Raw genomic sequence first — 12,332 nt, forward strand, 5'->3', positions numbered from 1 at the left:
CATCTACGAAAAAATATTAATGATTTTATTATACAGGTACAGGAGTTAAATTTCCGTGAGGTATATAGCTATTTGGAAAATTAAACTTAAAAAAAAAATTATAAAAATTAAACCGACAGATAGAATAACTTCGTTAACTCAAATAAGTACTCCTATGATTCCTCGTCTCGATCATCTGAGCTAGTTAAAAAAAAAATAGAATGATTTCCTCGCATGAAAAATGTTCTCCACTGTCACGTTCACTCTTAAGTCACTACTAGACAATTTATAGTACTCACACGCGAAATCATTACGTATCAACCCTGATTAAAGTCTTCACAATATAACATACATTAAAAAAATAATAATAATAATAAACAAGTAATTGGCAAATAATGTCACCAGTGAATTTGGTTTTTTGGAATGAGACGAGATATTTTTTGTTCCTCTGGCAAAAAAACTTAGAAACTATGAATCAATGGCCCGGTGGATTATCCCTTGGGTTTTAATCCCCTTTCTAGTGTTCACAGCCCAATTTTAGGTGCAAAAATCAGGGGCAGATAAATCCAGTCACTGTTTTTCGTTTTTTTTTTATGAAGACAACTTACCATCCAGTGGAGTGGAAATCGCCATAAAAAATAAATCGTTGAAACTCAAAAGCTGATGATTTATTCATCTTCAAGAAGGATTTATCTTCTTATCTGCTGAGCCTGAAAATTCGATGGGATTATTTAGATTTATTCGATTATAATAAAATGCCTGAGTGATAATTGGATTGGGTGAAGTAATAAAACATAACGATTGGATCTTTGAGTTATCGATGGATTAAAGATCTCGAGAATGATTTTTACATTATCATGATGAATCAATGAGAAGCTAATTAATTTCTTCTGTAGATGACGGGGGTGGGGGTGAGATCTAACGCTGAAGGGCCCCTTATTAGACTCTAGAACCACCTTACGTATGTAAAAAAATCCTAGGAAGTTGTAGAACGATCTAACGCTGGCTTCTAGGTTCGAGATGATTGTAGAGGCATTCGTCGTCCTTGCAGACGCCAGTCAGCTCGAAGGGACAGAGCTCACGATTACAATCGATGTGTCTATTGAAAATATACAAAAACCACAAAATATGCCCTCAGACAAATAATCAGCAAATTAAAATTAATCATCGAATGAACAAACGAATAAATCATCAACAAATTTTAATTGAAATAAACTAATTAAAATATATTGACTTGGAGAATGAAACAATGATTTATGATGAAAATTCCGGTAAAAATTAAAGACATGGAAACACCCACCTAGGTGTTCTGATACTCGTCAGAACAGACTCATAGGAACTAGCCAAATGTGAGAGCCTCTCAGTGGATTCATCTGGAGATGTCCCCCCAGCACTGGAAAGCCCTGGATTCACCCGAGGAATTTCCACTGTACTGTCACTCAGGATCATAGCCTCACCCTGGCTCTCCTCCGTTGATCTGGAAATGACAACTCCAGTGGCATTATCACACTGTTCTGCTTCACTGTTAACGTTATCACCATTCCCGTTTCTCTGATTACAACTGCCAGTGTCTGTACACAATGTTCTCGAATTAATCGATTGTCCACTAGCACTTTCTGTTTCATTATTATTATTATTTTCACATGGCACTTTTTTCTTCGATAACTGTCGCGTGCGGTATGCAACTTCCTTCAAACTATCCATCATCAATTGTGCACCAGTCGAGGGTACCCTGAGGAGAAAGATAATAATTTATTATTTTCCAGACGTTCTAATTGTGAATTCCCTCTTTTTATTTTCTACGTGTTGACTTGGAGGGCATGAATCGGAGGATTAAAAATAATTTACTTGTACTGCTGTCCAACAACTTTCGTCCCAATGCCCTGGCAGAGTTTTGTGAGCTTGAAGCACTCGGTGCGTCCATCACGGATCATTTTGTGGGCATTTGTCACTTTTGGCCCTATGCTATCGATCTTCAGCCTCTGCTCCATCAGTCGCTCTTCAGCGACTGCCACTTGAGCTCTCAATCTTCGTAATTCAGCGGACAGATTCGTCTGGAGCTCGCGCTCCAAATCCAACTGCTTCAGAGTACTTGACATCTCAGCTAAATCGTCAAGTACTGAGTACCTAAATCCATGCAAACGTTCATTTTTTTCTCCTCTATCCGCTTCGTGAAAAATTCTCAATATAAATTATTGCAATTTTCCATCTATATTAAAAAAAAATTCTCATCAATAACATTCCATCGTAAAAAATTCAATCACCTTTTAGTCACCAAATTCTTCTCAAATTCTTTCAACTTCTCCTTCTGCTGTTCATCATTCAAGCTCGCAAGACCCTCCAACTCCGCCTTAACATCAGACTTGATCTTATCAGACTGTTCCTTAGTTGGAGACTTGCTTTTGGATTTCAGCGGAGATTTGGGAGCCTCTGGTCGTTCCACGACAGTATCATCGAGAACAATAGTCGAATCACCAGATTCCCTGGTGACCTCTCCCTCCTCATCCTCTCTGGGAGGTAGAATCACAGTGGATGCTTCAGAATCCACTGCCAGAGATCCTCCATCACCTGATTCCTGAGTCGTCTGATCACTCGACTTCTCAATCTCTCCCAGACTCAACTCTTTAGTCGCCTCTTCTCCCTTTCTACTTTCATTATCATTGGTATCATTGATCTCGAAGTCACTGCACTGCAAAAGCTCTCCAATGGACTTATCAGCACCTTCACCCAGAGTGACAGTTCTACCCTCTTTTCTCAGCTGAACTTGCACGAATTTTGAATTCAGTTGATCGGTCGTGAGAATTCTCAGGGCCGATGGACCTTTCGGAGAATTTCCCTCTGAATTCTCTGGTTTATCGAAGACTATTCGACCCCCTGCTGTCACATTGTCGTTTGGAATCTGAATACTGAGGTTCGTCATGGGTGTGGATGATGAACAGTTATTGATTAACTGATCAGTTACGCAAATTTTTGGGGACAACGATTGTGAGGATTTTTTACAGGACTTGTCGTTGATTTTCTTGGCAGTCGTGAGTTTAGGGATTATTGGGGCTTTGGAAGGGGTTTTAGGGGTGGAGGCTTCTGATGGCTTTGAAAGGGCTGATGGAAGTTTTGGAGTAACTGATTTGATCGCGGGTTTTGAGATGGGACTTGCAGGGGATAATGGACTTGGTGGGGTATTTATTATTTGTCTAGTCGCTCGTTGTCTCTCCTTTTCCAGAATTTTCTGCTTGAGGCGTTTGTATTCTTCTTGTTGGGATGGAGGGAGATGACGAACCGCCTAAAAGAGGAAAAAATATTCTCAAACATGCGTCATTCTGTGGATATTCCCAAGTTGATGTAAAATGTAAAAAATACTCCTGAAATTATTCAGAATTATTAAAATTCTGCAAAAACCTCAAATGTATTGAGAAAATTCGAAAAATATTAGAACAACCGAAAATAAATAATCAAATAAATAAATGAGTGCCTGCAGAATATTTTTCAATACTTTCCCAAAAAAATTGAATCAAACATTAAATTCCCATTACAAATGAATTAATCACTCCATGACCCAAAAAATTTATAATCTCACCAGAGGTGTTCCACTGAATCCAACCGTTTTCACGATCTTCGGAGTATTAGCCGGTGTCGATGTGGCATTAACCGAGCACCTAGCCATGGTCTCCTGCTTCTTTCTCTGTTCCTTGAGGAATTGTTCAACACTGGTCTCAAAATCGGTCGTTGGTATCGTCAGGACATCCCTCTGAACCCTCGGAGGCACCTGTCCTCTCTCCTCCCCAGACTCACTCTCAGAGTCCTCCCCTAGCTTAATAACAAGACTCTGAACCTTTCCTTTCATCTTGGGACTGACTGGCCTGGCCTCCTTCCCCTTTAAATTCACCAACTTGAGATTCTGGGTATTTAAATTACCACTCGAATTGCCCACTTTCCCCTGCGCCTGGAGTATCATTTTCTTCTGCATCATAGAGTTCTGAATTCTCTTCGCATTATTAACGACCTTCGTACTCACAGGAATCGCAGCTTTCCTAAGGATTTTCTTCGGTGGTCCCCTGATAACCGAAGGGTTCAATCGTTTTCTCCCTTCAACAGTTAGCATCACGTTCCTCTGGAGCTCATGATCCAATCGAGTGATTCCCAAAGGCTTGAGAACTGCTCCCAACGTACTATTTTGTGTGGCAATTGTCCTCGAGGGCTCAGGATTAGCTGGAGGAGCTTCACTCATCGGTTTACTCTCAGTAATAGAACTCCTAGTCTTCTCAATCAATTCACACCTCTTTTGAACCTTCGGCGCCCCTTCAGATCCCTTCAACCCCTCATCAGATCCTCTCCCCACACCCTCTCCAGTCTTCGGACGTTTCGCCAATGAAGCCAAAAGAATAGCCCTCAATGTCTCCTCGTCCTCCTCAATACTATTCCTCCGTTTCTTATCATTTCCATCGTTCCCAGTTGTCTGAACATTCTCTTCATTCTTCTTTTGTTCATTATCACATTCCCTCGGCGAACTCTCTCTCGAAAATTCAATCACCGAAGCATTTGCCTCGTTCTCTTTTCCCCTCCCATTGGATTCACACCTTTTGGGTATCGATTCTTCTCGTTCTGAACATCTAGCATTCTCGGATGAAATTACCTCAGGGTTTGTTCCATCCCCAGGAGCTTCAGAGTTCGAGGAAAGGCTCTCCTTCATCGCTTGAGCCTTGACTACGCGTTTCCTTTTTTCCTGAATTCGTTCAGCTTTTAGTTTCATCCCCGTTCTCTTCTTCTTCTTTTTGAGGGCTTCACCACCTTCATCACTCGGGTTTTCATGATCTTTCCTTTCCTCTTCATCATCTTTACTTAAAATTCCATTAGATACGTGTTCAGAGGCCTCAGCATTGCTGTTATCCATCGAAACATTACTGAAAGCAGCTGCCGATGCGACAACCGTCGACTTCTTTACGACAGGTTGTAGCTTGATGGGTTTGAAGAAAGGATTTACGACTTGTTCAGTAACGGCAACTGGCTGCATCTCAGCGTTTCTGAAGACCGGTTCACTAGGAGTTTCGGTTCTCTTCTGGGGCAGTGGCTGCTGGAGGTTTTTATTCGTCTTGAGGATCGAGACTGGGAGGAGAGATTTATTAACCAGAATTGGAATTTTGTTCGGCTCTTTTGTGACCTCTGGAAGCCCTCGAAGATACAGAGGCTCGCCAATTACTTCAGCAGCTCTTTTTGATAAATCATCCTGAGGACCAGATGTCAACGGAGGACACTCTCTCTTCTTTTTTTCTGATTCTACATCCTGAGGTTGAGGAACTTCCAGGGGTGCTGTGCCTGGATCAACCCCTGGAGCATCTCCAGGGAGTTGAGGAGACACTATTGAAGATTTCTCACTGGTCTCTTCGACTGTTGGGGCCTCTCCCACGGTTTTTGATGGATCTTTCATCGATAGATCAAGGGCCACGCAGTGATCGTCATCCTGAGGCTCCAGAGTGTCAGGTGGACAAATAGGAAACTCAGGATCGTACATGGGAATGTCTGAGGGTGAATAAGGGGCAGCCTCGCTGCTCTCACTGTCTGTGTTTATTGTTATTGTCGTCAGGATATTTTTTCTCCTTTCTTTTTTGAATCTATCGACCCAGGGGGTCTTCGTGGGATCAGTGGGTGAATAAGGTGCCTCCATGTTCAATGCATCCCCGGAGTCTCTCTCCTCCTCATTCTTCACCGGTATACCCCTGGCATCGAGCCCTGGACCTGAGACATTCTGCTGGCGATCGGGACCCGGGGAATCCCTCATTATCTCGTCTGTTGGAGAATATGGAGAGAAATCCTCCTTCTCTCTCTCGACGTCAGTGTCGAGTTCCATGTCAACTTGTTGATCATCTGGAGACCTCTCGGGAGATGACGAGGAATTCACCAGATCCTGCAGGAAACTGTCAACAAAAGGGCTCGACTCTCTGGGGTTATTCTTCCTCTTATTGCCATTTTTAACTCTCTTTAGATGCTTCTTCATCACAGCTGACTTCAAGGCTATCATTCGGAGCTCTAAGGCCTCAGGGTCGTCCTCACTCTGGTGATCTGCCTCTGATTTCTGCTGCTTTGTTTCAAGAGCTAGACGTCTCAGCACCTCCAGGTTACCCTCTTCACTCTCAGATTCCGATCCCTCGCTTTTACTCTCTTTTTTTAGTTCATTGGTATCTGAACCGTTTGTCTCCGTCTTGTCTTCAGTTTGTCTTCTCGTGATCATGTTGTTCAATTTGTCCTTCAAGGAGGAGTGATCCTTGTGCTTATGACCGTTTGTAATTGCCCCGACGGTCTCGAGACGACGAACTTTCTTGAGAAGAGTTGCCGCATAAACTTCAGCGTAAGTTGGAGTCCGACGACAATGAGTCCTTCTCCTCGATTTTGTTCTCGATACTGGAGAGGATTTCGACCTTGAGCTGATTGCAGGGCATTCTCGGGGCGATTCCTCTCGGGGCAGTCTTACTCTCCTGGGTGATCGTCTCCGAGGTGATGGTGACCTCGAGTAATTTCTCCTTGGGGATGGAGATCTTCGGAATAAACCGTAAACTCTTTGGGGTGGGCTTGGTGAATGCGATGCACATCGTGCTCTGGTGAACGGCGAGTGTCGGCGAACTCCACGGGGACTTGGGGATCTTCTTCTTCTGTGCACTGTTATCTCAGTGGGAATTGCCGGTGCATTCAGCACCAATGGCTCACGATCAGTCGAGGATACGAAATCCTCCATCAAGAGTCCACCCTCCCCAGGGGCTTTCTTCTTCTTCCTCTTACGCTTTTTCTTGCCGATGTGGATGCACAGCTGGTGGGACGTTTCTGGGTTCTCGACGATCTCGCGCTCATCTTCACTCGATATTGGAAGGAGACCGTCATGTCTTGATGCCGGATTTGGAACGTAACGAGAATTTATCCCTCCGGTGTAATGACGATTCTCCTTGCCGTAACCTGCGTCTTTCCAGGGAACAGTAACTTGAGGTTCATGATAATTGTGGGATGGATCGAGGCTTGAGAAAACAGGAATTTCCACGTGGATGAGATTGCTTCGGGGGTGGAGTAGAAACGAGATCAATTTGTTGCACGAAATCCTCTGGGGTAAAAAAATCTCAATATTTTATTCGTCAATCCTCAAAAGATATCACTTCCCGTGGCTTTCCACTCCACTACCGATAACAATCGAATTGATAAATCGAAATTTTCCAATAGTAATTCCCAGAGTAATATCTAAATCGAGGATAAATGAAGGAGTCAGGAATCGGGAGCAGTAAAAAAAAAAAGTTTTACCAAATGCGTGACTCCTTCTGGCCGGTGACGGCATACGGACACTCCGGGGGACTTCATAGGTCGATTGTCCCTCGTCCGAGGAACTGACATCCTCTAGGGATATTTCCCCATCCTCCTTCTCGTCCATTGCACTCATTCTTCTTTATAGTGTTGAAAAAAAAAATTGTCCAGCCACTCTTCAAATTAGCACATCACCCTGAGAATTCTAACTCAATAAAAGACATTTCCCCACCAGATATTGGACTTCATCTTCAATATTATCCGACTATTTGTGACATGTCAACGAAATGCGAAGAGTTTTACGATTGCAGGGATGACTCATGCGAGAATTATTTGATTGCACGTGTAACAAGATCTTCGGCATATTCTTTCGCGCCATCAATTTAAGGAGCGCTTAAATGTTTATGTAACTCGATGCATCGCTTCAACAAAATAAAATCGATGAAAGGAATTGGAATTTTCTTCACTGAAAGGATTGAATCGAGAGAAAACGTCAAAGCTCCCTTGATTTATTAATTAATCACTGATTTTGGTTATCATGATGCTACGATGTGGATAATAGTCACCCTGTTATCGTGAATCCACGTGATGTAATTATTTGTCTTATATTTAATGGTGAAGTGTCTAAAATAGGGGAGAGTAATACAGTAATTTTTACGAGGAAAAGTGTTACGAATGTATTATTTCGCAAAAATTTAATTCCATGGAAAAAAGTCATGTCACATTTCCTGATAAAATCACGAGTTTTCGAGATTAATTGAGATTTAGTGGAGATTTCAAGTTTTTGTCATTTCACAGATAATTGCAGGTTAAAATAATCTTGGATTTCTGGTGCCTCGATTTTAGGAGCTCTGGGATTATTTCGGGGTTTATCGAGTGTTTGGATGTCAATCTTTAAGATATTGTTGCAATTGTTAATATTATCTTACCGATATGATTTCGATTATTATTACTAGCACGGGAGGATTGTTGCACGATCCATTTTATGTTCTTTGTGTGGCGCTATATTTGAGGCTAGGGAGGTACTTTTATAATATATAGTGTATGCACCGCATATATATACCCAAAGAGGATTGACTAAAGTAGAGGCTCAGTTCTGGGGGCTTGAGTGACTCCAGGGGCATTGTAGTACCTCACCCCAAGGGAGAGAGGGCACCAGGCGCAATTCTGAGGTGTCTGCCCGTCAGCCGACTCGGTACATACAATTAACCCTTAACGGGTACATACAATTAAAAAAAAAAAGAAGGAAAAAAAAAAGAAATTCGAAAATTTGAAATTTTTGAAAAACTATGAGGAGAGCATGACAATCGCGGAGGTATTCACTGAAATTGCAAAATTCAAAATTTTCAAAAAAGTATCAGAGGAGCATGAAAATCGACGAGGTATTCACTGAAATTTGAAAATTCGAAATTTTTGCAAAAGTATCAGGGGAGCATGACAATCGAGGAAGTATTCACTGGAATTGAAAAATTTTCAAAAAAGTATTAGGGGAGCATGAATGGGGAGCGATTTCTGGCGTTTACATTTGAATGCCAGTCGAGTCGTTTGATTTTTTTTCTTTCCAATTGACATGAAAAAAAAAGTCATGGCATAAAAATTGTCTACAAAAGCATAAATGAACAATGGGTATATGATTATTTCAATAAGAGAGATTGTTACTCAGTATTGACTATTTTTTCATAAATCAAGTAATTAAAGTGAAACTCTTTCCACGTCACCCAAGAGGTAGAGTCCTTGACGCGTATTTTTTAACGTGGTATCCCCTGTAGGCCTAATCCACTAAGTCAATGGATGGGAAATGGGGATGGATGGGAAAAAAAGATTTTTCCATGGAAGGAAATTAAATAAAACAGTAAATAAAAATAATTTTTGCTGTCATTTTTTTTCCTCTTTTTTCTATTTTTTAAAAATATATTTCACATTTTTTCCTGCTATTTGGCTGTGAGCTGCTGTGGAAATTGAAGAAGAATCGTAAGTAATTATTTAAGCAATTATATAAACAATTATCAAATGATAATTGTGATTTTTATTTGTATTCTCCTTCGTGTCCAGAAAATAGCTGAGAAATTCTTATCGGGAGATACAGAAGTCGATGAATTCCTGGATCAATTCTTGACCCGAATAAAGATAATGTATTTACGAAAGGTGAAGGTAGACAAAATGCGAGAGCTCAAGAGGAAACCGAAATCGAAATCGAAATCCAGCAGTGAACACCTGTCGCCGCCCAAATTTTCTTAAAGCTATTTCCTAATGTGGATCAAAATAATTCCCACGATAGCCCTCATCTCAGACAACAAGACAAAAGACTACATCGTAGGCTTCACGGACCTCGGAAATTGCGACGATTTTTCAACAGAGATGATGGAGTGGAGAATAGCCCAGTCTGGTGCAATATCATACACTGGTGACCTGTTGAATCCACCAGAAAAAGGAAAGAAGCCGCCTAATCTACTCTTTGGAAACAAGAAATCAAAAACAATTCGAGGCAGAACTAATTCTGACGACAGTGGTTCTGATAACGAATGATTTATTCTCATTCGATCGAATTTTCCTAGTTATTCGCATACCTTTTTGGATTATTATTATTTTTTTTACATCACGCACACTGATAAATGATAAAGTACGAATTGAATCAATCTGATCGAACACAATAAACATTTATTTAGTCGTTTATATTGAATTTTTATTTGAGTTATAAATACCTTCAGCCCTCCTCATAAGTAAAAACTGAAATATAAAAATGTTTCATCAGGAATATTATGGAATGATATGACTTTTACATGACCTGCATACAAAAATAAATTTATAGTAGTTTTCAAAAAGTGCACTATCCACTCTGCGTCGAATTTAAAGATTATTACCACACACTGAAAAGACACAAAATATTAGCTTTTAAAATTGTATTTAATGGGTAAATACTACGAGTATTAGGCTATGGTGCATTTACCTGGATATATGAAAGTATTTTTGAATGAACCTTTTTGTTTAGACTCATCTCGTTCATGCCACAGGGTCGTCCCATCGCAGGCACAAATTCTTTTCGTATTTTCGAAGACTCCTGATGATCTCGCGATAATTCCACACGCTAGTCTGTGGAATAAATTATTAAAAGTGTTGAGTAAAAGCAATACGAAAGAAATCATTCATAAACTCACTTCTGGCCACTATTTCCATCAAATTTTGATGTTGAACTATTCCCCTTGTCCAGAACACCGGTCGCCTCTGTATTAGCCTCAATCATTTTCTCTTCACTCTCTAATATCTCCTTTCGTTTTCTCAATTTAGTTATTAGTATATAGACTCGTCCTTGAATCCCATGATTGTCTAATTCTTTCCTAACGACTTCTGCGGTCTGTGATATAGTCTGAAAAAAATTGGTCATCTCAAAAGCCTGACTTTTTTCTGATAACGTCTCAGCAGCTCCCTTCGGAGATTTTGAAATTTCCTTACCCAATTGTCCAGCTTTTTTACCCAGCTCCGTTTTTCCTGCCTCGTCGATGACTCCCTGTACCTTCTCCTTCAATCCCTCCAGCTTCCCTTTTAATAACTCTGAGCTCTTCGATACCTCAGATTCCATTGACTGGAATTTTTGACGAGCTGATTTCAAAGTCTCCGACTGCTGATTATTTGTGTTTCAACGAATTAACAGTTATTAAAAATATCTTGACAAATTTGTCAGTGATGTTTACTTGATTTACTTCAATAATAATTTAATATCGTACTTACTGTTTTGGGCGGAGATATAAAATACGACGTAAATTTAAGGCCCGGATGGATTATCTGGAAAATAAAGGATAATTTATTTCCAAATTTGGACTGCTAGTTACTCCGGAAATTAATCGTTTTTTCCAATAATTGTTAGCTAGCACCGTAGCGGTTGTCAACAACTAGAGCGCTAGCTAACAATTATCGGAAAAATCGATTAATTGGTGGAGTAATTAGGAGTGGCAAATTTGGAGTAAATCATCATTTCCAGACAATCCAACCGGGCTTTAATTCCAATTTCAAAATGCGGCACTCCAGCGTAGTTAATGACTTGTTTATAAATGCACTCGCGATTTATCTGATGGAGCCATATCTACTGGCATCTCGACATCATCTGATCTAGCGCAGTCAATCACGGTTATTGACGCGCTCGCGATTTATGTGATGGAGCCATATCTAGTGGCATCTCGACATCATCTGATCGAGAGATAAAATCATCTCAAAAATTCAAACCCCGCTTGCGGCCGCGGCGCCGCTAGTTAATAAATAAATTTCACTCACCGGCGTTGGATGAAAATAAGTCCGCTTTCAATTTTCACCTTTCGAACCTTAACTCTAACCTCTTACCTTACTGTAAACATAAAAAAAAAACAAATTGTTAATGAAATTTCGACAAAATAATTTTTTTACTGCAAAGGCGATTTTTAATTTGGTTTTGAGAGTTTTTATTTTAAATTATTAATTATTATTTAAAATTATTTATTATTTTTTATTTAAAATTTTTTTATTTTATTGGAGAGTTAATTGAATAATTGAAAATTGTTTGTAATGTAAGCATTGAATATATCAAGAATCAGGAATGAAAAAAATGACATGAAAATAAAATGAAAATGATGCCTCAAGGTCATAAATAAATGCATACGAAACTCACCTTGCAGTCGGTTGCAAGATGCCCTCCAATCCTGATGTTCTCTGCCAAAGATTCTGACGCCAAAGGTTGAAGGTCACGGCTTGGAAGCATCAGCACTCGAGACAGTTCAAAAGTTCACTAATCACTCACCACACAACCAAGAATGTTTTATCAACTCAAAATCCACAAAGATCAATAAAATAATATCAAAGATCAAATAAAATTTTTAATCACTCAAAATAAAATGAATAAGAAAAGTAATCCTTCGAATCTAATTCGCACTGTCACTTCAGTCCGTATTTAAACACACACTAAACAATTCACAAAATCACTTGCACTGAGTCCCGCACTTTATATTTTTAATGTTCACAGGCGGCGCCGGTTTTTTGCGCTCACTAGAACTCCGATGTTAACGAATTTTAACTACGCGACGCGAGACTAACCGCTCGACGCACGGTCGCGG

At 40.1% G+C, this 12,332-nt stretch overlaps 2 protein-coding genes across 8 annotated transcripts; both read right to left on the reverse strand.

Annotated features, from left to right (window-relative positions):
* Positions 1-14: 14 nt before the first annotated feature.
* On the reverse strand, positions 15-8,259 carry LOC105266132 (uncharacterized). Of its 7 annotated transcripts, none has more exons than XM_011304102.1 (7): positions 7,255-8,250; positions 3,554-6,924; positions 2,244-3,259; positions 1,828-2,106; positions 1,280-1,711; positions 936-1,078; positions 15-689 (listed from the first exon to the last, which is right to left on the reverse strand). In XM_011304102.1, exons 1-6 carry the CDS (start codon positions 7,388-7,390, stop codon positions 976-978), a joined length of 5,337 nt encoding a protein of 1,778 aa, XP_011302404.1. In that variant the 5' UTR covers positions 7,391-8,250; the 3' UTR covers positions 15-689; positions 936-975. The 7 variants fall into 7 exon arrangements, with proteins under 7 accessions (XP_011302404.1, XP_011302396.1, XP_011302377.1 ...); XM_011304094.1 differs by lacking the exon at positions 15-689 and having other exon boundaries at positions 864-1,078; positions 7,255-7,459; positions 8,184-8,259; XM_011304075.1 differs by lacking the exon at positions 15-689 and having other exon boundaries at positions 864-1,078; positions 7,255-7,450; positions 8,184-8,256.
* A 1,922-nt stretch (positions 8,260-10,181) lies between these two features.
* On the reverse strand, positions 10,182-10,818 carry LOC105267818 (copper chaperone for superoxide dismutase-like). The gene is made up of 3 exons (XM_011306932.1): positions 10,705-10,818; positions 10,410-10,618; positions 10,182-10,344 (listed from the first exon to the last, which is right to left on the reverse strand). The coding sequence occupies exons 2-3, from the start codon at positions 10,493-10,495 to the stop codon at positions 10,182-10,184; spliced, it is 249 nt and encodes an 82-aa protein (XP_011305234.1). The 5' UTR covers positions 10,496-10,618; positions 10,705-10,818.
* Between the last annotated feature and the right edge of the window lie 1,514 nt (positions 10,819-12,332).

This window comes from Fopius arisanus, unplaced genomic scaffold (assembly GCF_000806365.1).
Source record: "Fopius arisanus strain USDA-PBARC FA_bdor unplaced genomic scaffold, ASM80636v1 scaffold00002, whole genome shotgun sequence".
Lineage (NCBI taxonomy): Eukaryota > Metazoa > Arthropoda > Insecta > Hymenoptera > Braconidae > Fopius > Fopius arisanus.

What these genes read in the sequence shown, in the direction of transcription:
- LOC105267818 (XM_011306932.1), bottom strand. Translation starts at nt 10,495, where the DNA reads ATGATTGAGGCTAATACAGAGGCGACCGGTGTTCTGGACAAGGGGAAT. An exon ending in GATGGAAATAGTGGCCAGAA is followed by an intron (nt 10,345 to 10,409) that starts GTGAGTTTATGA and finishes TTTATTCCACAG; the next exon opens with ACTAGCGTGTGGAATTATCG.
- LOC105266132 (XM_011304102.1), bottom strand. Translation starts at nt 7,390, where the DNA reads ATGAGTGCAATGGACGAGAAGGAGGATGGGGAAATATCCCTAGAGGAT. An exon ending in GTTGTTGGACAGCAGTACAA is followed by an intron (nt 1,712 to 1,827) that starts GTAAATTATTTT and finishes CTTTCTCCTCAG; the next exon opens with GGTACCCTCGACTGGTGCAC. An exon ending in ACGAGTATCAGAACACCTAG is followed by an intron (nt 1,079 to 1,279) that starts GTGGGTGTTTCC and finishes TATTTTCAATAG; the next exon opens with ACACATCGATTGTAATCGTG.